This window comes from Pleurodeles waltl, chromosome 3_1 (genome assembly GCF_031143425.1).
Source record: "Pleurodeles waltl isolate 20211129_DDA chromosome 3_1, aPleWal1.hap1.20221129, whole genome shotgun sequence".
Taxonomy (NCBI): Eukaryota; Metazoa; Chordata; class Amphibia; order Caudata; family Salamandridae; genus Pleurodeles; species Pleurodeles waltl.
This window is the reverse complement of record NC_090440.1, coordinates 326,268,414-326,292,612: the sequence shown is the minus strand read 5'-3', so window position 1 is coordinate 326,292,612 and position 24,199 is coordinate 326,268,414. Positions and strand designations below refer to the sequence as shown.

Sequence of the window (24,199 nt, the reverse complement as noted above, 5' to 3'; positions counted from 1 at the left end):
TCCTTTGTGTAGTTTGCAGGAATCTGATTTCCTGGGTTCTGGGGCGCCCCTAAATACTGAACTTAGGAGTGTGTTTAGGTCAGGAGGGCAGTAGCCAATGGATACTGTCCGGGAGGGTGTCAACACCCTCTTTGTGGCTCCTGAGGGGGAGGGGGGCACATCCCTAACCTCTTTCGGGGTTATCCTCCAATCTCAAGATGGAGGATTTCTAAAGGCAGGGATCACCTCAGCTCAGGACACCTTAGGGGCTGTCCTGATTGGTGGGTGACTCCTTGTTTTTCTAATTATCTCCTCCGGCCTTGCAACCAAAAGTGTGGGCAGTGACCGGAGGGGTGGCATCTCCACTAGCTGGGATGCCCTGGTGCACTGTAACAAAAGGGTTGAGCCTTTGAGGCTCACCGCCAGGTGTTACAGTTCCTGCAGGGGGAGGTGAGAAGCACCTCCACCCAGTACAGGCTTTGTTCCTGCCCACAGAGTGACAAAGGCACTCTCCCCATGTGGCCACCAACTCGTCTGGTTGAGGCAGGCTGGCAGAAACTGGTCAGCCTAGCACTAGGAGTTGGACTGGTATTCAGGGGGCATCTCTAACATCCCTTCTGGGTGTGTTTTACAATAAATTCCACACTGGCATCAGTGTGCATTTATTGTGCTGAGAAGTTTGATAACAAACTTCCCAAATTTCAGTGTAGCCATTATGGAACTGTGGAGTTCGTGTTTGACAAACTCCCAGACCATATACTCTTTATGGCTACCCTGCACTTACAATGTCTAAGGTTTTGCTTAGACACTGTAGGGGCATAGTGCTCATGCACATGTGCCCACACCTGTGGTATAGTGCACCCTGCCATAGGGCTGTAAGGCCTGCTAGAGGGGTGGCTTACCTATGCCACAGGCAGTGTGAGGTGGGCATGGCACTCTGAGGGGAGTACCATGTCGACTTAGTCTTTTTCTCCCCACCAGCACACACAAGCTGTGAGGCAGTGTGCATGTGCTGAGTGAGGGGTCTCCAGGCTGGCATATGACATGCTGCAGCCCTTAGAACCTTCCCTGGCATCAGGGCCCTTGGTACCAGAGGTACCATTTACAAGGAACTTATCTGGGTGCCAGGGCTGTGCCAATTGTGGGAACAAAGGTACAGTTTAGGGAAAGAGCACTGGTGCTGTGGCCTGGTTAGCAGGGTCCCAGCACACTTTCAGTCATAACTGGCATCAACAAAAGGCAAAAAGTCAGGGGGGTAACCATGCCAAAGAGGCATTTCCTTACATGCATACTTTATGTATATGATATTACTGGGGAGGATGTGTGCTGGACCGTAATGGCCTCTCACCATCCCCCCTACCACCACCCCCACGGCCACCCCCACCCACCGCCCCGTCCAACTTTGAGATTGGATCTTCAGATATGCCACCCACTTCTTCTGTGAATAGAAAAGGATAGTTGGCCTTGCTAAGCATTTTGCACAACCAACAGACACACCTATGCCAATAAGGGGAACTCATTAATCTAAGCTGTCTGAACTGTGCAGTATGTGATAGTTCCCTTCTGTGAGCAAACTCCTGTTTGCACCTAAACTGGATTCCAGTTTCAGCAGTATTTGCCTGTGAGAAAATGAATTGTTAGGAAATTAAGTCCCCAACAAGTAATAGTAACTAACATATTACTTCAATTTAAACCAGAGTTAAACCTCTGGAAGCTATGGCACAGAGCAGACAGCCTTAACATAACGAAAAAGTACAAAGCATTTCAAAGTACCAATCAGTTAAAAAGTGAAAAGAAAAAAAAAAACACATTAATGTCCAGTTTAGATTAATAGAGTAAAATATGAAACAAAATTACACCAAAACTACAAAATGCATTAAGTGGAAACAGAGATAGGAATTTCAGACAATTTAAGAAAAATGAATGCCAAAAAGCACTAAGCTCTAGTGATAGTCTATGGCTGCAGTAGACCAGGATCTAGGCACAGACTACAGTGGAACAAGGGTAATGTATATACCAGGTTTGCCGTGGTCAGAGACTTTACCTTCGGTGTTAGACTGTGAAATGGAATTCTAAATCTACCAGCAGGGCATGGTTGCAGGCTTTATCAGATGAAGATGTATGAATGTTTTGTAAAGGGGGGGGGGAGAGTTTTGTGCCCAGGAAAGTCTTTGCACCAGCCATATAATTTTAGAGCATTTACCTGGTCAAGGTTACTGAAAGTCCCAAAAATGTTTAAGTCCCAACTTTTTACAGTTGGTAGGAGAAGTTGAGGCAAACACAGCCAAGGGTTTCAGGGCCTCAGGAACAACCCTGGGGGTCAAGAGTCACTCCAGCAGAGGTCACCAGCAGGGGCCAGTCCAGATCTAATTGCTTCTGGTCAGCTAGGAAGTTCGTGGAAAAGGCCTCTTGCAGCTTGTGTCCCTGTAGCCATGCAGTTCAGACAACTGACCCTTGGAATTATTGTTCTTCATTCAGATTACAAGTGAGAGCTGCTCCAGCTATTCAGGTCTCAAACAGCAGGTGCCTGCCTTCTTCAACAGGCCCAAAAACAGTTGTGAAGAGGGTGTCTTGTTATGTCACATTTGTGGTTGGCTCTGGCAAGTGGGTGGGTCTGACTCCTGGCTCCTCCCTAACTAATGGGGTAAAAGTTCCCAGGGGCAACTCTAACCTCTTTGGCAGCAGTTAAAAAATACAATGTTATCATAAGCAAGGGTTCTCACAACTTCTTGAATCTTGTAGCAGTTATAGGATGAAACCAGTATCCTCATTGACAGTCTGGATGGATCTGTTAACCTATGATGCAAATACTGTGAATAAAACTTTATTAACAACAGCCTCCCTCGAGATCCGGTGTCTCGTGGAACACAACACTGATCTTTTTATCTTTCGGTTTCTATTTGAGAGGAATCTTGCTTATCACGTGCCTCTCTGGGAGATACGATTCTTGCAACTGGTGTCTCCTACGATTGCTCAAGGGTTCCACAATCACTTATGAAGAAGCCTGCACAGCACAAGGTGGTCAAATTTGCATATTGAAATGTTAAGTGCTGAATAGACGTCAACCCACTCGCCTATTGGTTTGATCCATTGGCAGCTATACAATTCGGCAAAAGGATGTGACAGTCATCTTACTAGTAGATTTTGAGGAAGAGTGAGGTCTGCATCGTAAATGCAGCACTTCATGTACTTTTGGTATTGCGAATACTTTAACATTGTGTATTTTTGAAAATCGTTAACAGCCACGTTTCTTGCAGTGCAAAACATTATCCACCTTAAGTATAGATTGCCCTTCTATATAGGGAGCCAAATCAGACTGATTCTTCACAGCTTTAATAGGTTTAATGCATTTCTCCATTATAGATGGTGAATTGGTTCCCTCAAGCAAGTCTGAAGTCCTTTGTGGGTGGTGCACCTGTGAGATACATTTAGTTAGATGGCCTTTGTGAGCAGTATGTTATTTTGCTGGACGTGTTAACCACATCGAATGTTGTTGATTTTGTTTTGCCCATTTTATTGATAAAAAACAAATCACTAAAAGGATGAATGATTTAACTTGGAAAACGTACCTGCAAGCTGATAAGTTATATACAGCAAAGGTTTATAGTAGAGTGTTAGGTATGAAAGATGCAAATTATTTTAAAAATGTTTTTGTCATCTGTATGTGCTTTGAAAAAAATGAATGTCAACCTTTGATCCTGGTATGATCAGCAATGTCCTAAAGGTATCACAGATATATTTAAGAATAATACAATACTGTAGAGTGTAATATTAATTGCCACAGGTCGATGCAGAAAGAGATATTGCCAAAAAATGTTCACAAAATGAAAAAGCTTTTCTATTAGGTAGGAAATTAATATTAAACATTATCAAAAATACATAAAAGTGCTCAGGGTGTGTGCGTGCACAAAGTTCTTACGAGTGTGCATGCGGCGCGAAAAGAGTAAGTATAGAATACGAGATTAGTGAAAACAAACCATAGTTCAATAATATGCATGAAAAGTATAAAGATCGTTTACAATATTTTAATTGCAAATTTGTGTTCAGTAATCCACATCATCTTCAGCAGATATAGTATCAACGGTGTTTCGATCAATCATAATTCATCAGGCCAAAACATTAATGGAGCACCAATATTATAGGTTGTTGCATGAAGGAAACAGGGGGAGAAAATGAATCCATTATTTCTCATGAACCCAAATGTTGGTAGAAATTATTATTTTTTTAAATGTAAAAGTCCACATCACGAGTACCTGTAAATTCAGTACTGTGGATATCTGAAAAAATAAAGAAATAATGGGAAACTAATCAGATAATTTATAAAAATTAAAGGTAGAAGTACTTTTGAATGAATCCTGTATTATAGTGCTCCTGAAATGAAAAATTTACATAAACCTGAAACAAAGGTTTAAAGAACCAAGACTGCAAAGGGGAAAAACAGAAAAACAAGAAAGAGTACTGATACTAGGCATCGTGGTATTTGCTATTGCTAGGAAAAGTAATGTAGTCCATATTGGCCAATCAATGTAGAATACGCCTGGAATCCATAAAACAAAAAAACAGGGAATGTAAAAGCAGCCCATAATATGCACATAATTGGCTGCATATCGAGAAAAAGAAAAAAAGAGGGCCATGATACCTGGTGGGGAATAAATCCTCCCATAGGATGCTGCATCTCTCCCTCAGGCACGAAATGATTGTGAATAAAGACTTGGCAAAACAACTGGAAGAAAAAGGGGGACGCAGCAGTGGAAATTTGTATGTGTTTTGTGACACTTCTAACACTAGAAGAGAACGCCGGAAGGTGCAGGGTAAAGACATGGGAATAGCAACCACAGGGTGTCTGTGAAGAAAACGCTAGGCAGCACAAATAAAAGTTAAAAGGGAGGGTAGGGAGGTGTTCCACGGTGAAGTTAGAGGTGTACTACAGCCCTGAAAAGAAACTAGAACAAACAGATTGATGGTGCAGAAAAAGAGATCTCAGGGTGCCTGTGAAAAACAAATAAGCCATGCCGGATGGAAGCGTAAAAAATATATCTGATAGAAACTTCTAGTCGCAGATTCCTTACTTTAGAAAAATCCCCAGGCGCCAGACTGGATCTGGAAATTTTTCATGATCAGTATCCCTGCGTGCCGGTAGTAGCATTGTTCTGCTCCGCGTGGCATCGTCTAAGTTGTTTGCACCAGAGTTGATGTGCATTGTGCCTATAGATCTGCCACCCCAGCTCGCTGACATAAGTTCATTTTCTTCTGCGCCAGTCACCACAGATCTGGAGAAGAGCTTCCCTCTGTGTTTTTGACAGACCTTTTTGGATTTTTTCACGACTTTGGGCCTGATTTAGATTTTGGCAGACAGGTTACTCTGTTACAACAGTGACGGATATCCCATCTGCCGAAATTTAAATCACTATGTTTCCTGTGGGATTTATATTTCAGCGGATGGGATGTCCTTCACTGTTGTGACGGAGGAACCAGCATGCTGAATTCTAAGTCAGGCCCTTCGTCTCCTGGTGCATGAGATGGCAGCTAGGAAAGCAGGTTTCAAGCCATGTGGTGCCTGCCATCAACAGACCCACATTTGGTGTGCCTCTGGTTCTTGGAGTGCAGCCATATAAAAAAACCTGTATCGAATGCCGTGCCATGCATCCCAAGACCTTGAGGAAACTGTCCCTCAGGCTCCTCGGCAAGAGGAAAGTCCTGAAATCAGTCACGGAGCCACTCCAAGCTCTTGTCATCACAGTAGAGGTTGTTTGGGAAACCGGGTAAGTCTCACAGGCACAAGTACAGGAAGAAGTTGAAAGATGTGGATAAGACCAGGATTTCTTCAAAGTCATCTTATGAGACAAGGGAGCATTCACAGCCTAGATCTGTGCCTGTAGCACCTCTGCATCTCCCAGTGATTCAGAGAGCTGGAGTGACCCCAGCTCAGTTAAACCAATTTTATGAGGCCATGCACTTCTTATTTGGATGGACCTTCCCTGCTGGAGCACCTTCGGGCCCCCTCAGGCTTGGGACGGGCCCCTACTAGTCTTCCATCGACAGGTGCGCCCTCAGCGTCAGTTTGGCCCCTAGGATCCATTGATAGATCCAGCGCTACCTTGATCTTTCCGGGCGCTGACTCAAGTGCCAACACCCCATGGCGTTGTCATCCCTGACTCTGACACGGAACTGAAAGGGCTTCGCCCTATGCCAGCACCGGGTGCCAGACTCCCAATGAAGGAGCCAGTGCCTTATTCATATGACAGGCATGGATTGGGAGATGAATGAGAGGGATCTGCAGACCCTTATAGATACCAGTTCGAAGATCCAGAGGACAACTGGTATGAGGATTTAGCGGATGCCAGTAGACTGACCACCTCCCCAGACACTGGCATGGTCTCACTTCTAACCGTGGCTACGGAGGAGGGTACCTCATTTGCAGTAGTGGTGCAGAGGGCGTCTAAGGTCCTGGAAGGTGATTCATCCTGGAGTTACCCTCACTGAGCCATTACTCTCCTTCAGTGAAGCCGTTACTGATATCTTATTCTAGGCCTGGTCAACCCCTTGACAGGGGCTCCTGTGCATAGGACAATTACATGTAACCATTGTCCCGCCCTTGGGAACACCAGTTTCCTCAGTCAGCAATCCAGAAGACTGGATACCTTCATGAAGAATATGTTCTCTTCTGCCAACCTTACACTGCGGTCAGTGAACACCTCAAGCTTCTTGGGCCGATAGAGACGCAGCCATATTCACCATACAATATGGGTTGGATACAAGCGACTAACTGGGCAGAGCACTTTCATCTTTTGTGGCCCGTAGGCACCATGCCTGGCTGAGAACCTCTGGCTCATTGGGATGAGCAGACGGCCTCACTCATGGGCATGCCCTTTGATGTCTGTTTGGAGAGAAGGCGGATTCAGCACTCAAGTGCTTTAAAGAAAGCAGTGCAATGGCCAGGTCTGTGGGTCTGTCCATGGCCCCTCCCAAAATCTAGTTTGCCTTCCTCCCTTTTCCTGGCAATGGGAGAGTCTTCCAACCACATCTTTACAAACCCAGCCAGCAAACTGCACAGTCTTTTATGGCCGAGGACTCGGTTCCCACAGACCACGTGGGACAGGCAGCCAGAGGTTTAGCCAGTCCACCATCCCCTCCAGCAGCTGCAATCTCCAAATCCCCTTGGTATGCCCTCTGACCCCTATGGACATCCATTGGCAGGATATGCCATCATCTACACAGCTGGAGGTCAATAACGTCTGACCGTTGGGTTTTGCAGTTAGTCCAAAGGGGCTAATCCCTCCCCTTTTTGACAATCTCCCTCACCCAAACATGCCACTCTCTTACAACAGGCTGACAGAGGACCACCTCTCCTTGTTCCCTCAGGAAGTGTTGGCTGTCTTGGCCCAGGAAGATATTAAGAGGATGCTGACATCAGAAGTAGGTTGTTGGGCTATTCCCGTTACTTTCTAGTGCCTAAGAAGAACAGAGGTCTTTGGTCTAGCCGAAGACTTGTGCCTTCTCAACTTCTTCCTGAAAAAAGAGAAATTCAAAATGTTCATGCTCATATCTGCCCTGGACCCAGGAGACTGGATGGTATCACTGGACTTGCAGGACACTTAATTGCATATCTCAGTCCTGCTTGCCCACAGGCGTTACCTCCGATTCACGGTCGGCCAAGAGCACTTTCAGTTTGCTGAGCTTTCCTTCTGCCTTTCCAGCACCCCTCAGGTGTTCATGAAAGTGATGGCGGTGGTTGTAGCTCATCTGCAGAGGTCAGGGATTCCTATCTTGAAGATTGGCTGTTGAAGACAGGCTCGCCCTAAGCAGCCATCTCCCACCTTCAGACTACAGCAAACCTGCTGCACTCACTGGGGTTCACTGTCAGTGTGCCGAAGTCACACCTGACTCCTTCTCACACTCGCCCTAACATTGGAGCTGGACACAAAGCAGTTTCAGGCCTAGCCTCCTGAGCCATGAGTCCAGGATATTCAGGCAATGCTACAGATGCTTTTAGCCTCTATCTTGCATTTCAGTGAGACTGACTCTGAGGCAATTAGGCCTCATGGCCTCCTGCATCCTTCTTGTGACACATTCCTGTTGGCATATGAGGGCTCTGAAGTGGGACTTGAAGTTCCACTGGGTATAGCATTAGGGAAATCTCTCCGACATGGCCCAGATCTCAAAAGGAACCGCAAAGACCTGCAGTGGTGGCTAACAGAGATTAGGTCAGTGGCAACCCCATCTCCCTTCCCTATCCAGACTTGACTGCAATGACATTACCTCTGGGCTGGGGGGGCCATCTGGTAGGGATGGAGTTCACAGGACTCTGCTCTCCAGCCGAATCCAGACTCCTCATCAACCTGTTGGAGCTCCGAGCAATTCGACTGGCACTGAAGGCCATTTTTCCTTTAATCAGGGAAGGCTGGTACAGGTTTTCAGAGACAACACCACCGCCATGTGGTATTGCAACAGTCAGGGTAGGGTGGGGTTGTGGACCATTTGTCAAGAGGCACCTTTGGACATGGATTTACTGCCAGGGCATATCCCTGGTGGTTCAACACCTGGAGTATTCTCTGAACGCCAGGGCAGACAAACTCAGCTGTTGTTGCCTAAAGGATCACAAATGGCACCTCCATCCGGAGGTGGTGCTAGGTCTTTTCCAAGAATGGGGAGATCCTTGGTTGGATCTGTTTGCCTCTGTCAAGAATTCGCAATGTTATCAGTTTCTCTGCTGGAGTTTCCACGGCAGCTGTTCAGAGGTGCTTTTCGTCTCAAGTAGAGCTCAGGCCTCCTGTATGCATTCTGCCAATACCACTCCTGCCTGGAGTTCTCAAGAAGATCAGGAATGACAGTGCCCAAAGTCATTCTTATGGCTGTGGATTGGACATGGAGAGTCTGGTATCCCGAGCTGTTGAGCATGAGAACAGGTCTTCCAATCAGACTGCCTTTTTGGGGGATCTTCTGTCACAGCAACAGGGCAGGGTTCTGCACCGAACCTGAAAATGCTTTGTCTTCATTCATGGAGATTGAACGGCGACAGTTGACCGCTTTCAACTTTCTGCCCAAAGTCTGCTTTGTTAAGGCATCCTTCCACCAAGACGGTATATGCCTGCTGTTGGAGCAAGTATGTACCCTGTTGTACAGATAAACAAGTTGACCCTTTATTTGCACCCCTTTCCCGTGTTGTTTTGCTTATTCTTACCCTAGCCCAGCAGGTTTCTGCTTTGGTCACATTGAAAGGTTAACTGTCTGCCATATTGGTATTTCTGCAGTTGCCAGATAAGCCATCCCTTTTCAAATCCGATGTTGTCAATAAGTTTCTCAGAGGTGTTCCGCATATGTTTCCACCAGCTTTTTACATTATGCCACAGTGGGACTTCAACTTAGTCCTCACATTTTTGATGTGTGCACCCTTCAAGCTGTTATACAATAATATTATCAGGTTCCTTACCATAAAAACTGCCTTCCTATTGGCAATAACATCTGCCCGGAGGATTAGTGAGCTACAGGCTCTTTCATCTCAGTCTCCGTACCTTACTAACCACCCAGACAAATTTGTCCTTCACACTATTGCATCCTTCCTACCGAAGGTGGTAACTCCCTTTCATGTAAGCCAGTACTTCACTTGCCTACCTTTTATGCTCCACCTCAGTCCTCTAAAGAAGAAGAGAGACACCATCAGCTGGACCTAAAGAGCGTTGTGTTTTACCTTGACCACACAAGAGTTCCTAGTGGATGATCAACGTTTGTGGGAAACATCGAATCCAAAAACTGAAGAGTGCAGAAATGGACCATCTTGCAATGGATAGTGCTGTGCATCATAATGTGCTATGCACTGGTCAAAAAGCAACCTCCTGAAGCTTTGCAAGCTTATTCCACCAGAGCCCAGGCTTCAACCACTGTGTTAGCTCAAGGAGTGCCTGTCCTGTATATCTCTCAGGCAGCAACGTGGGCTTCCCTGCACAAGTTAATGAAGCACTGCTGCCTGGACCACCAGGTCCGATGAGATGGGCATTTTGCCTGTTCGGTCCTCCAGGATCTTTTACTCTAATCTGTATTGCAGCCCCACCTCTGGGCAGGCATTGCTTGGGTATCTTTGCCAAGGTAAGGAATCTGCAGCTAGAAGTCTCTATCTAATGAAAAAGTTACTTGTCTTCAGTAATGCCTTGTCAGGTGGGGACTTTATCTAGCTGCAGATCCCTTACCGACCCACCCATCCTACCCGCAAACATGAAGGGTTGTTTCCCTTTTAGGGGCCCTAGCTTAATACTCCAGTGGGCATTGGCCTTTGTGGCTCCTCGCTTCTGGTGCAAAAGTTGCAAAAAGAAACTGATAACAGTGTGTTGGGTGGGGGGGGGAGACCTATAGGCACCGCACATGTCACTTCCTGTGTGGCCGATGACTCCATGCGGAGCCAAAGAATTTCCAGATCTAGTCTGACGCCTTAGGATTATTCTAAGGTAAGGAATCTGCTGCTAGATTTTCTCTACCAGATAAGGCATTACTGAAGGTAAGTAACGTATTCATCAAAAAGGATTAATGTGGGGAAGCTCCACAAAGGGGCAGTACTAGGAGCAGCCAATGTATTTAATAAAAGGAAAATAAATGTCAAAAGAAAAGGCACCAGGATGCGCAGCAAGAAAGCAATCTTTTTGTATTAAATTAAGGCAGTAAAAGGAGAGCAAGAATGAAAAACAAAAAAAGAACAAAACCTATTTAATGAATAACAGAGTTTATTAGCTTATACCTGGGTCCTTTTAATGGTTATGGGTAACTCCTGTTGTGTATATTGAAACCTTGATCCTGGATATCGCAGTGCACATAAGTGGTCCTTAATATTTTTGACTGCTTTAATTACTTGTGAGCTTACTTGTGTGATGATGTCTGCATATAGGAGTAGATGAAGCATTACCATGTCCTTTCTTCACACATTCTATTCAAAAGAACTTTGTAAAATGTCAGTTGTGCGTTAACTGACCAAGGCATTTGTCATTATGTTTATTTTTTTTCGTTAGGAACATACTGTAATTCTGCTAGTGCTTGCTTTGTTGCTTCGGATGGCAAGAATCTAAGATTGTATCAAGCAGTTGTGGATGCAAGGAAGCTTTTGGATGAATTATCAGATCCGGAGTCATCGGTAGGTGTGCCAAACCAAACCAAATTAATATTTAAAAAAAATGATGTAAGCTAAATCCTGATCTGAAAAATATTTTCTACATATAAGAACTTTTTCCAGTATGCTTACCTGAATGTGGTTATTTTGTATTAACTCATAATATCTTTAGTTGTTTTGAACATCACTTGGGTGCTTCTTTGATGTGATGCACTTTACAAAAAGGAAATCGGTCCGATCCAATCATAATGACCTTGTTTAATCCGGAAGCACCGACATGCGTGTTTTCTTATGTTATTGAATGTGTAAGAGCAGATGCAACTCAGTTTCTTTGTACAAAAGAGTTGAAGGAAAACATAGCTGAGGATGAACCCTTACCATACAGCAAACAGAAAGCGATGCCGTTGGCAAAAATGTTGAAGAAAACATTAGTCACTTGACTTGTCAAGGATTCATGTTTCTGATGAATATATCTTCCTGCAGATTCCTCACCTTTAGATGCCTCCCCATTAGATGCCTCCCCATTAGAATATCCCAGGTGCCAGTCTTGATCTGGGAATGTATTGATAACTCTCCCACCTCGGTAGAGGGTGCCAAGATCCATATTCTGCACTGCGTGACATCACTGGAGCCACAAATGCCTCTATTGGTGTGCTGACATAAGTTCCTTTTTTCCTGCACTATATACACTCTTCTACTTGCCTCAAAAGTTTGGTATTTTCTGATGTTTTCTCTTTTATCGTTTCACTTAGGTGCAGTTTTCCCTAACAGTGTCACTGCCAAAAAAGTTTTGGTTCAAGCCCTATAGAGAGTGCGACGGTCAAATGTCCTTCACAGACTTTAATATTATATATCTCTAATTACTCTGATTCAACCATGAGGTTCACATATATCAAGATTGCCAGGAGATGCATTCCAAAGCTTTAATGGAGCTAGAAATCAAAATGTTTATGACTAGAACACAGGATGATCGTCTGGGCCGCAGGAAGTCTCCACCAAGATCCAAATCATTCCTCCTTTGCCAGAGTCATCTCGAAGGAAGCATAAGAAAAAGAAAAGACATAAATCATGTCAGGCTTTGAAAAATAACTCATTGAAGCCTTCCATTCCCCAGATGTCAAACTTTGGGGCTGAAGAGGTCAACACCAAAACCATCAACCTCCAGAAAGACCAGCACCTGCAGCTGCTACTGACCTGACACTGACTCCAAATACTCCTGTGTTGGCCCCAGGGTGTTCAGCAGTACTCAGATTTCCAAGTACATGGTACAGATCTGACTCAATTTCTCAAGGCAGTGTTCACTATTTCTAATAGGGTCTTTCCAGTTGGCCCCATTTCACCTATGGCCTATTCTTTGAGCAGCTTTCCACACTACCAATCTGCACCTTTTCACTCCATTTTTGCCAATATCCCAGTTAAACTGGACTCCTCTGTTGACAAAGACACCAATGACGAAAAAACAACACATGTTCTTCCAGCTTTCTCACTTTCGGCGACAGAATTAACAGTCTCACGGATGCCCCATTCAACACCATTGGCACCACAGTAGATGCCACTGGCACCGCAACTGACCATGCAGGTACCATAGGTGCCAATTCATGTTGCATCCTGCAACTCCACAGCTAAAGCCGGTGTCCCAAGCACCTTTGAAACCACTTACCTTGATGCCTCAGCACTTCAGGCAAAAGCACAAAGACTGGTGGAGGAGAAAAGATTTTTAGTTGGAGATGATAATGATCCTTCTGAGTAGACAGAGGATATCACAAGTCAACCTAAAAAAGATATTACTATCCCCTGCTGATCTTTTTCCACTGTGGGTTCCATCTTACATCTTTCCACTCAATAAGTAAAGCAGCTGATATGTTAGTCCTGTCTCTACCATTAACTGAAGAGAAGTCAAATACTGTTATTGAAGTGCTTCCCTCTGTGGCTCATGCATCAGAACCTCTGCACCCTTTTAATGAGGCCCTGAACGAACCTGTCTTGGCCATTTTGAAAATGCTGATTACTTCTACAGTCTTTTCACGATCTATTGAATGCATTATAAGCCTGCTTGTGTAGACTGGAACTTCTTATCTTCAAATCAGTCTCCAAAAAGTGGTCTATTGCAGGGAAATTGTTCCTCGAAACTTACTCCATGTTCTTTTCTATGTATGCCATCAGACCGGTAGTCTAAAAAGATGGAGTAGTGTGCCAAGAAAATGTTCCCAGCAGGCAGGATGGCTCTAAAATCTTTCTCATTGGCAGGCGTTTTCATATCTTAGTGGATTTGCTCACTCAATCAGCCTTAATTTACAGACCGACATGCAGTCTGATTTGGAAGAATTTATAAGTGATGTTCAAGCTGCAGCACTGCATTTAATTCAATCTGGCCTCGAAATAGCAGATTCTGTCGCTAGAGCAATGGACACATCAATATCTCCTACACTCAATGCTTGGCTGAGGAATTCACGTTTTTCCTCATATTTTCAGAATATGCAAATGGTCTTGCCTTTTGATGGCTTGCATCTCTTTGGAGCCAAAGCAGACTCAGCACTAAAGATATTTAAGGATAGCAAGGTCACAGCTAGGTCTTTTGGTCTCTAGTCCCAACCCAGATACTAAAGATGTTGCAAAATGCTTTATGGCTTCAGTAGAGACTTACCCTTTCATGGGCATCAACAGTATGCTACACAACAACGACAACAAGCAAATCCCATCTAGAACAGTTAGAGGATGTGGCAGAGGCAGACTGTAGGAAGCTGGCTCTGTATATACTATATCAAACTGAGCTATATTGTACAGAGTCCAGAGGTTCCCCAGAGGCTTAACAGAGCCTAAAGTAGATAATACTGATGCTCTCTTTTGTTTTAGTGTGGTCGAGCAGTTAGGATTAACCTGTTTTAGGAGTGGCAGCAGCTGGGCTGCCCAGAAAACCATGTAAGACTGGTGGTAGCAATGCTGGTGGGGTCCTCTAAGGAGCCCCCAGAATGCATGGAATTGTACTTCCAATACTTGCAACAGTATTGGGGTATGATTCCGACATGTTTGATACCAAACATGCCCAGGTTTGGAGTTAACTTTACGTAGATGGACATAGGTAGTGACCTATTTCCAGTACATGCATAAAATGGGATCCCCACACTCACAAAGTCCAGGAAAATGGATCTGGAGTTTGTGGGGGCACCTCTGCTAGTGCAGGGGTGCCATCACACACAGGTACCTGCATGCTGCCCTCTGGGCTGAGAGGACCTACCATAGGGGTCACTTCTAGTGACCTTGTGTAGAGACCTGTAGTGAAAACGGGTGCATGCACCCGTTTCACACAGGCTGCAATGGCAGGCCTGCAGAACCCTTTGAATGGGCACCCTATGGAAGGTAGAATAACTGCTGCAGCCTATAGGGATCCCCTGGAGGCCGAGTGCCCTGGACACCTAGGGTACTAGGGACTTACATGGGGGACCAGTCTGCTAATTGTGGGAAGAAAAAGTTACCAGGAATCAAATTTAGAGGAGAGAGCATAGTCACTGGGGTGTGGTTTAGCAGGATCCCAGTGTACACAGTCAAACACACTGACAAAAAGGCAAAAAGTGGGGGTAACCAAGCTAGAAAGAGGCTACTTTCCTACAATAAGTTATACAGTTTTTGAAAAATTGGCAATCTTTTTTAAAACTTGACAGTGCAATTTTCAGAAACCAGGGGGAAGAAACGTTAGATCGATTTGCAGGTAAGTGCAACACTTACAGTTCCAGTCTCCGGGGTTTAGGAAGTCCACAGGTCAGGGTTGAAGTTAACCCCAAACACCCACCACCAGCAACACTGGGCCAGCCGGGTGCAGAGGTCAAAGTGTAGGCAAAATTAACGTTCGCTCCTATGGAGACTGGGGGCACTCTGTTTCAGATCTGCAGGCAGGTACCCTGACTTCGGAGGGCTAACCTGAGGGGTTTAAATGAGCACTGGGGGGCCACAAGTAGGCACCAAACATACAACCTCAGGGGTGCTGGAGGGGCACGGTGTAGGGTGCAAACAAGATGTCGGGTCTCCAATGATTCTCTATGAGGGGAGCCCGGGGGTCACTCAGAGGCTTCAGGGGAAGTCCAGGGGTTTGTCTCGGGCAAACCACAGGCTGGACAGGGAGGAGGGCTGTCTGCTGAACGTTGCTGCACCGGATGTCGGGTTCTTCAAGGCCTGGGGGCTGCGGCTCCAGTGTCTCTTTCGGCATCTGATATCTTCGTCAGGAGCTTTTGCGGTCAAGGCAGTCCTCGGTATTACCTCTGCAGACGTCGTCGTGGAAGGGTGGAGAGGTCAACGTAGGTTAGGAACTGGCTCGGAATCACGTGGGGGTTCTCTCTAGCTGGTTGGGCCACCTGGACACAGGCCCTGGGTGCCGGGTGCAAAGTGGTTAGGACTCACGCATTCGAATCAAGGTTGAAGTCCTTAGTAGTTTTTGCTTTTTGGAGAGGTCAATCAATCAATCATCCATCAGTGTATTTGTGGAGCGCACTACCACCGGTGAGGGTCTCAAGGTGCTGAGGGGGTGGGTGCTGCTACTTCTCAAATAGCCAGGTTTTGAGCCGCTTCCTGAAAGTCAGCAGGTTTTCGGTCTGTCGTAGGGGCAAGGGAAGGGTGTTCCAGGTCTTGGCGGCGAAGTGGGAGAAGGATCTGCCTCTGGTAGTCACTTTTCGGATGTGGGGGACGGTGGCGAGGGTGGCTGAGTGGAGTTGGCAGGACAGGGTGTAGAAGCTGAGTCGTCTGTTGAGGTAGGCTGGACCGGTGTTGTGGAGCGCCTTGTGTGTGTGGGTGAGGCGCTTGAAGGTTATCCTTTTGTTGACGGGGAACCAGTGTAGGTCTCTCAGAAGGGGAGTGATGTGGCTGTGGCGGTGGGCATCGAGGATCAGGCGTGCAGAGGTGTTTTGTATGCGTTGCAGTTGTGTGAGGAGTTTGGCCGGGGCTCCTGCATAGAGGGTGTTTCCGTAGTCAAGTTTGCTGCTGACGAGGGCTTGGGTGACTGTTCTTCTTGTATCTGTGGGGATCCATCTGTAGATCTTGTGGAGCATGCGGAGGGTGTTGAAGCAGGATGAGGAGACGGCGCTGACTTGCTTGGTCATGGAGAGTGTTGAGTCGAGGATGATGCTCAGGTTGCGTCCGTGGTTGGTGGGTGTTAGGGCTGCTCCCAGAGCAGTTGGCCACCAGGAGTCGTCCCAGGCTGAGGGGTTGGAGCTGAGGATGAGGACCTCCGTCTTATCTGAGTTCAACTTAAGTTTGCTGTTCCTTATCCATTCTGCGACGGCCTTCATTCCTTTGTAGAGGTTGGATTTGGCGGTGAGGGGGTCCTAGGTGAGGGAGAGGATCAGTTGGGTGTCGTCGGAATAGGAGATTATGTTGAGGTTGTGCAGCTGGGCGACGCGGGCAAGCGGGGCCATGTAGACGTTGAAAAGTGTAGGGCTGAGGGACGAACCTTGGGGAATGCCGCAGATGATCTTGGAGGCTTCGGAGCGGAAAGGGGGGAGGCGGACGTTCTGGGTTCGGCCGGAGAGGAAGAAGGTGGTCCACTCCAAAGCTTTGTCCTGGATCCCTGCGTTGTGGAGGCGTGTGCATAGGATGCGGTGGCAGACGGCGTCGAAGGCGGCCGAGAGGTCCAGGAGGATGAGGGCTGCGGTTTTGCCGTTGTCAAGCAGGGCCCTGATGTCATCAGTGGCGGCGATGAGGGTGGTTTCAGTATCGTGGTTGCTGCGGAACCCTGACTGGGATGGCTCCATGATGTTGTTTTCTTCGAGGTAGTGGGTCAGTTGTCTCTTGACGATCTTCTCGATGACCTTGGCCGGGAATGGGAGCAGGGAGATGGGACGGAAGTTCTTGAGGTCTCTCAGGTCCGCCATGGGTTTCTTGAGTAGGGGTTTGATCTCAGCATGCTTCCAGCTCTCAGGGTAGGTCGCAGTCTCAAAGGAGATGTTGATGACTTTGCGGAGGTGGGGTGCGATGGTGGCGCTTGCTTTGTTAAAGATGTGGCGCGGACATGGGTCTGACGGAGATCCAGAGTGGATGGTGCCCATGGTTTTCATTGTGTCGTCTTCGTTCACGTTGGCCCAGACGAGCAGGGGGTTGTAGTTGAAAGTTGGTGGAGAGTCTGAGGAGTCAGTGATTGGAGGAGTGGTCTGGCTGTTGAAGCTGTCATGGATGTATGTGATCTTGTGGTGGAAGAAGGCGGCGAGGGAGTTTCACAGGTCTTGTGAAGGTGGGATGTCGTATGTTGTGGAGCTGGGGTTGGAGAGTTCATTCACGATGTTGAAGAGCTCCTTGCTGTTGTGTGCGTTGCTGTCCAGGCGGTCTTTGAAGGAGGTTTTCTGGCAGATCTGATGAGGTGATGGTGATTGCGGATGGCATTCTTGAAGGCGGCATGGTTGTCCGGTGTCTGTTTGAGGATCCAATTTCTCTCTATTTTCCGGCGGGTTTGCTTGGAGGCTTGAAGGTCCAAGGTGAAGCAGCTGGCTCTCTTGTTGGCATCTCTGTTCTAAGGTTTATTGGGTGGGGCGAGAGTGTTGGCACAGTCGTCGATCCAGCGCCAGAGGTTGCAGGCTGCGAGATCGGGATTGGTGGGTTCGGTGGGTGGTTTTCGGGCGAGGCTGGTGTTCAGCTGGTCTTGGCTGATTTTGCTCCAGTTGTGGGGGGGGGGGGATCTGTTGGGTGCGGTGGTGCGTGGTGGGTTTCTGGAAGGTGAAGTGGATGCAGCGGTGGTCGGTCCATGGGAGTTCGGTGGTGTTGCTGAAGGTGACGTGGGGGCTAGTGGAGAAGACGGGGTTCAGCGTGTGGCCAATGGAGTGTGTTGGGGTAGTGACGAGTTGCCTGAGTTCGAGGGTGGTGAGGTTGTCGATTAGGGTGGTGGAGTTGGGTCGCTGTTGTTCTCCAGGTGAAAGTTCAGGTCGCGGTTGATCTTGTAGCCATCCGGAATGGCTATGGCGATGTCTGGGGCTGAGGAGGCGTTCATCCAGGTCTCCGTTAGGAAGGCGACGTCCGAGGTGGAGGGATCGAGCAGGTCCCAGAGTTCAACGGCGTATTTGCGTGCGGACCGGGTTTTAAGTAGGATGCATCGGAGGTAATTGCGGTCAGGCTCGGCAGGAGGTTTGGCGATTTGGAGGCTGGTGAGGTTGCAGTTCTGGCAGGTGAAGGGTCCCTGGGTGTGCTTAGGGGAGGCAAGGAAGCAGGCGTGTGCTCGTCTGGTGTTGAGTGCGTGGACGGTGCTGGCGGTGTAATGGCGTTGCTGGCCATGGTGGTCTTGGGGACCAGGGGTTCTGGCGCTGGTCGCGGTCTGGACGCGGACGGGTGCAGACGGGCTTGCCTTAGGTGCGCCTTAGGTGTGCAGCGGCTGCCATATAAGGGGAGCTGGGAGGGGGCAGCGAATGGGCGAGCGGGGGACGGACCGGAGGGACACAGCGGCAGGAAAAAGGGAAATTGAAGTGGAGGGGTGCGGGCCGCAGGGACGCAGCGGCAGGGAAAAGGGAAATTGAAGAGGAGTAAGGGGGGCGGGGCCGCAGGGACGCAGCGGTGGGAAAAAGGGAAATTGAAGTGGATGGAGGGGGGCAGGGCCGCAGGGATGCAGCGGTGGGGAAAAGGGAAATTGAAGGGGAGGGGGGCAGGTGGGGCCGCAGGGATGCAGCGGTGGGGAAAAGGGAAATTGAAGTGGAGGGAGGGGGGAGCGAATGGGCGAGCGGGGGGGGGTCACAGCAGTGGGAAAAAGGGAAATTGAAGTGGAGGGGTGCAGGGCCGCAGGGATGCAGCGGCAGGGAAAAAGGAAATTGAAGAGGAGGGAGGGGGGTGGGGCCACAGGGACACAGCAGTGGGAAAAAGGGAAATTGAAGTGGAGGGAGGGGGCGGGGCCACAGGGACGTAGCAGCAGGGAAAAGGGAAATTGAAGAAGAGGGAGGGGGGGGGCGGGACAGAGAAAACAAAAGGGATCCCGGAGCAGCACCGTGACGCGGTGCAGGGGAGCGACCTGCCTGAAGCAAGGTCAATGGTCTGCTGTCAACGGGAGTTCTTGGTCGTTTCGAGTGCAGAGCAGTCCTCTGGAGCTTGGCAGAGGTCACTAGTCCCGCTGGGTGCGTCGCTGTTCTTTTGCAGGTTCTTTGAAGCAGGAGACAGGCCAGTAGGGCTGGGGCCAAATCAGTTGTCGTTGTCCTTCTTCTCTGCTGGTGGTTTCAGCTATGCAGTCCTTATTCTTCTTGTCAGGTCACCAGGAATCTGGTGAGCTGGGTTCAGGGAAACCCTTAAATACAAGATTTAGGGACATATTGGGGGCGGGGGAGGGTCAGAGGGCAATAGCCAATGGCTACTGTCCCTGATGGTGTCTACACCCTTCCTGTGCCCACTCCCTTTGGGGAGAGGGCACAAACCTAACCCTATTGGTCTGTGTCCACCAAACCAAGATGGAGGATTCTGTTGGGGGGGGGGGGGGGGGAGGGGTTGCCTGAGCTCTGGACACCTTAGGGGTGGTCCCAGCTGGGTTGGTCAATCCTCCCGGGTTTCCTTAATTTTCCTGCCGGAGTTGTTGCCAAAAGTGGGGCTTTGTCTGGGGGATGGGCAGCTCCACTAGCTGGCGTGCTCTAGGGCACTGTAACCAGAGGTTTGAGCCTTTCAGTCTCACCGCCAGGTGTTACAGTACTTGCAGGGGGGAGGTGTGAAGCACCTCCACCCAGGACAGGCTTTGTTTCTGGCCACAGAGAGCACAAAGGATCTGACCCTATGTGGGCAGAAACTTGTCTGAAAGTGGCAGGCTGGCACAGACTGGTCAGTCCTGCACTAGTAGTTTGGCTAACATACATGGGGCATCTCTAAGATGCCTTATGAGTGCATTTGTCAATAAATCCCACACTGGCATCAGTGGAGGCCTATTGTGCTGAGAAGTTTGATATCAAACTTCCCAGTATTCAGTGAAGCCATTATGGAGCTGTGGAATTCATAATGACAAACTCCCAAACCATATACTCAATATGGTTACACTGCACTTCCAATACTGTAGGGGCATATTGCTCATGCAGCTATGCCCTCATCTGTGGTATAGTGCACCATGCCTTGGGGCTGTAAGGCCTGCTAGAGGGGTGACATACCTTTGCCACAGGCAGTGGTTCGTGGGCATGGCACTCTGAGAGGGGTGCAATGTTGACTTTGCCTTTTTCTCCCCACCAGCACACACAAGCTGCAAAGGCATGTGCTTGGTGATGGGTCCCCAGGGTGGCATAATACGTGCTGCAGCCCTTAGGGACCTTCGTGGCCACAGGGCCCAGGGTACCATGGATACTTTTTACAAGAGACTTAACTGTGTGCCATGGGTGTGCCAATTGTGAAAACAAAGGTACAGATTTTGGGAAACACTGGTGCTGGGGCGTGGTTAGCACACTTTCAATCAAAGTTGGCATCAACACTAGACAAAAAGTGGTGGGTAACATGCCAACAGTGGCACTTTCCTACACAGACTAAGGCCCTCATTACAACCCTGGCGGTCAAAGACCGCCAGGGCTGTTTTGGAGGTTGCACTGGCAACAGGCTAGCGGTGCAAACTCACGGATTATGACCGTGGCTGAAGCGCCGCTGTCACACCACCGGGACCGGCGGTTTTCCGCCACAGTGGTCCCGGCCGTTTTGGTAGGAACCGCTATGGAAAGGCTGGCGGGAAGGGGAGTCGCTGGGCCCCTGGTGGCTCCTGCACTGCCCATGCACTTGGCATGGGCAGTGCAGGGGCCCCCAGGCACAGCCCCACACTGCACCGGTTGCACAGCCGCAACACCGCCAAATCCATTTGGAGCTGGCTCCCATGTTGCGGCCCAGCGGGGTTGTCATAATGGGCACCGCAGGAGTGTGGCCGCATTGGCGGCTGCACGGCGGTTACAACTTGGCGGGCGGTGGTTGCCGCCCACCAATGTTGTAATGAGGCCCTCCGTGTTCTTCTCCTCCGCCATCATCTCCATCTCCTCCATCATCTCCATCTCCATCTACGCCTCCTCCATCATCTCCATCTCCATCTCCTCCATCTCCGCCTCCTCAATCTCCGCCTCCATCTCCATCTCCTCCTCCATCCTCCATCTCATCTCCTCCTCCTCCTCCATCTCCATCTCCATTACAACAGGGCAGCAGCCATAGATCCATCATGTTGGAACACACTCTACCCATTTGAGGATCGGCGTCTTACTCTCTACAACACAGGAAGACCATCAGTTCAAAAATGTGGGTTTTACATTTTGTGGAAAGGGGCTATGACCTACCGCCCTCACAACAACACCCCCCCCTCCTTCTGTCCCCAAGCTGCACACACTGTTATAAGACCATCTGCGTGTCCTGCAATAGGACGTCCAATTGTTAATCCGAAAGAGGGCAGGGAAGATGGTTCGAGAGCAGCAACACGTTTATGGATTTTACTCCAGCTAATTCCTGATTACCTAAAAGGACAGTGGTTTACGTCTGATCCTAGACCATAGGATGTTGAAACTGGTTCCTCAAACAGAAAAATGTAAAGTTGCTGTCCCTAGCTAAGGTTTTCCTGGTGCTAGGAATGGAAGACTGGATGGTGCTCGTCGACCTGCGGGATGCCTACATTCACACCCATATTCTGCATTCGCAGTCAACCAGGAAGTATCTTCACTCACAGTAGGATCCAAATGTTACTAGTGTGCAGTCCTTTCATTTAGCCCTACTTTCACCTCGAGGTTTCACAAATGGGATAGCATTGGTTGCAGGCCATCTCAGAAGTGCGTGAATCCCAATATTTCCTTATTTGGATGGCTGGATCTTCAAAATCTGCACCCTACTTGCAGGTGACAACCCAGTTGTTTTTTCAAACTGAACTTTTCAATTAATAAGCCCAAATGTTACCTGGTGGCCTCTCAGTGCATTCTGCTCATAGGGGCAATACTAGACACAACATTGAGTCGAGCCTTCCCTCCTCCTCAGAGGGTTCGAGGAATTCTGGCTACAGGATGGAGTGATCTTTCCAGTCTTGATGGTCCTCCATCTCCTCTGTCTGCTAGCCTCATGCATTCTTTTGGGTAGCCATGCACACCTGCACATGAGGGGCCCTTCAGCGGTGCCTCTGAAGGCAGTAGTTCCAAAGCAGGGGAAATCTCCAAGCTCCTATCTAGATCTCAAAGGACCATTATTTCTGCATGGATCACTACTTTTCTTCAGAGGGCTTTGTGAATGGTTCCTAGGTGTTTGAATGCCATACTGGCTTCTATGGTGAACTATGCAGCACTTTAGTGCGGGTTTGCTCTGGTACCATTTATTATGGTTAAGAACTACCATTACGTTCCGATTTTTGAACGTCAATTAACTGCTTGTTACACCAATACACTCATGCCATAATTAACAATCGGTGTGTAATAAAAATAGTGCAGTTTTAGGAGGCCTCCCCTGATTCTGCCAAGTCTTGTTTTCACATCGTGCCTCTTTCTTCCACCACCCTACACTTCTGGCCTCGTTAATTCAGTCTTGCTGTGTCTTTCTCATCTCTGCTTTTTTCTCTTCTGACTGACTCTTCCTTTTTTCCCCATCCTACTCTTGTTGTGGGTCGCAGTCTTGTAATGAATAGTAATGCATGCCCTCAAAATGTTTACTTTTATACATGTGCTCCAGAATCAGCTTACTTTTTGAGTGAAAGATGTTTGTCAATTGTCTCCTCAATTCATTACGTTTTGTGCTGAGCTGAGGTTTTTTTAAAGTGATGGAGATTAAGTGCATGCTACTGTACGTGAAATAATTGGAGTTCAGTTTTGCTGCCATTGTCAGACATGTAGCTTTCCCAAGTAAACGTAATTAAGTTGTTTTTTAATGCTGAAAGTAATGTTTGTCCTATTTTGCTTCTGCTTTGCGATTGCAAATAAATCAGTTTTATTTTCAATTGTGTTTTTTCAAGTCTTTCTGGCAAGCCTATATTTTCATTTGGGAATTTAATAGCGCTTCGCTCAAGTTGGCGTTACTTTTCAACTGAAGACTCAGTATTCAAGCTCACTATTGTTTGCTTTTGCTGAAATAAAACTAATAATTAAAAATGAATTCCTGCAAAATGGAAAGTGGTTGGTACTCGAATTTGCTTATAATTTATGTATAATGTGCATAATGATATTAAATGTGTTTGACTAACCTGATTTGGTGCTTTGCCCTAGAAACTGATTGGTGAGGTGTTTAACATTGTGAGCCAGCAGTCTACTGCTCGACCTGGTTGCATAATCGAACTTGATGTGATAACAAAGCAAGTAAGTGAATATAGTTCATAGTCATTATTTGACACATAATAATTATTTTACATATTTGATAGAGTATTCTGCCATGGAATTCACCTCTTAACATATGCCTTGGGGTTTACTATTATGTACATGTTAAGTTGAACTAGCAGGATGGCAGTCTCTGAGATCCTGGTAGAACACCGACATCAGTAGAATATCTTTGGTGTATTTTGTTATTCTATAGTCTTATACCGCGCACAAATGAGAAAATAAAATATAAATATATAAGAACGATATAGATACACAAGACTAATTATGACTTAGGCTAATAGTGCTGTAGAATTATATTTAATATATAGGAATATATTCAAAATGTAGTGACAGTGTTCTAATTAGGGAGAAGGATAAGATTTAAAAACATATCTTGAGGCACCAATTAGAATAAAGCTATAACAATAGAATACAAATTCAAATATTATCTTTGTTCAGGTCCGCTCGGGACTATTACATTTGTCTTGATCAATAGCACCTAAAAATGATGTTGCTGCTGAAGCTGGCATTATATTCAGTGAGTTATGTGCTTGCTGTTGACATAGTGTGTCATCTGCAAAACATTAGTTGGTATCCCAGCAAGGCCATCTCAGTCTTTATGCCTTTGGAGATGGCAAACTTTAGTACTGTAAACCTGGGTAATTAAAAAGCATGCTGCTTGGAGCGATAAAGCGCTACTATGGGCCTTATTATTTCAATCCAAATACTTAATAGATTTTGTACTAGAGATAAATGTTTCATCATCATTTATTAAATAACTTGTTACTGCTCAGTGATCTCTTCATAGTCTTATTTAGATTGACTCAGTGTCGCAAATATTTAGTGATGTCTTTTTATATTTTTTTTACCTAAAAGGGATCTCTCTTTAAAACTGTCACACACACCCTAC

The 24,199-nt window shown here is 47.3% G+C and overlaps 1 protein-coding gene across 2 annotated transcripts in view; it reads left to right on the top strand.

Moving 5' to 3' along the window:
- DMXL2 (Dmx like 2) overlaps positions 1–24,199 on the top strand; it is a 1,615,381-nt gene that overhangs the window by 314,501 nt on the left and 1,276,681 nt on the right. For both annotated transcript variants that reach the window (XM_069222485.1, XM_069222484.1), the window contains exons 13-14: positions 10,974–11,095; positions 23,200–23,289. In XM_069222485.1, coding sequence (XP_069078586.1) covers positions 10,974–11,095; positions 23,200–23,289 — 212 coding nt within the window. The remainder of the gene's footprint in view (positions 1–10,973; positions 11,096–23,199; positions 23,290–24,199) is intronic.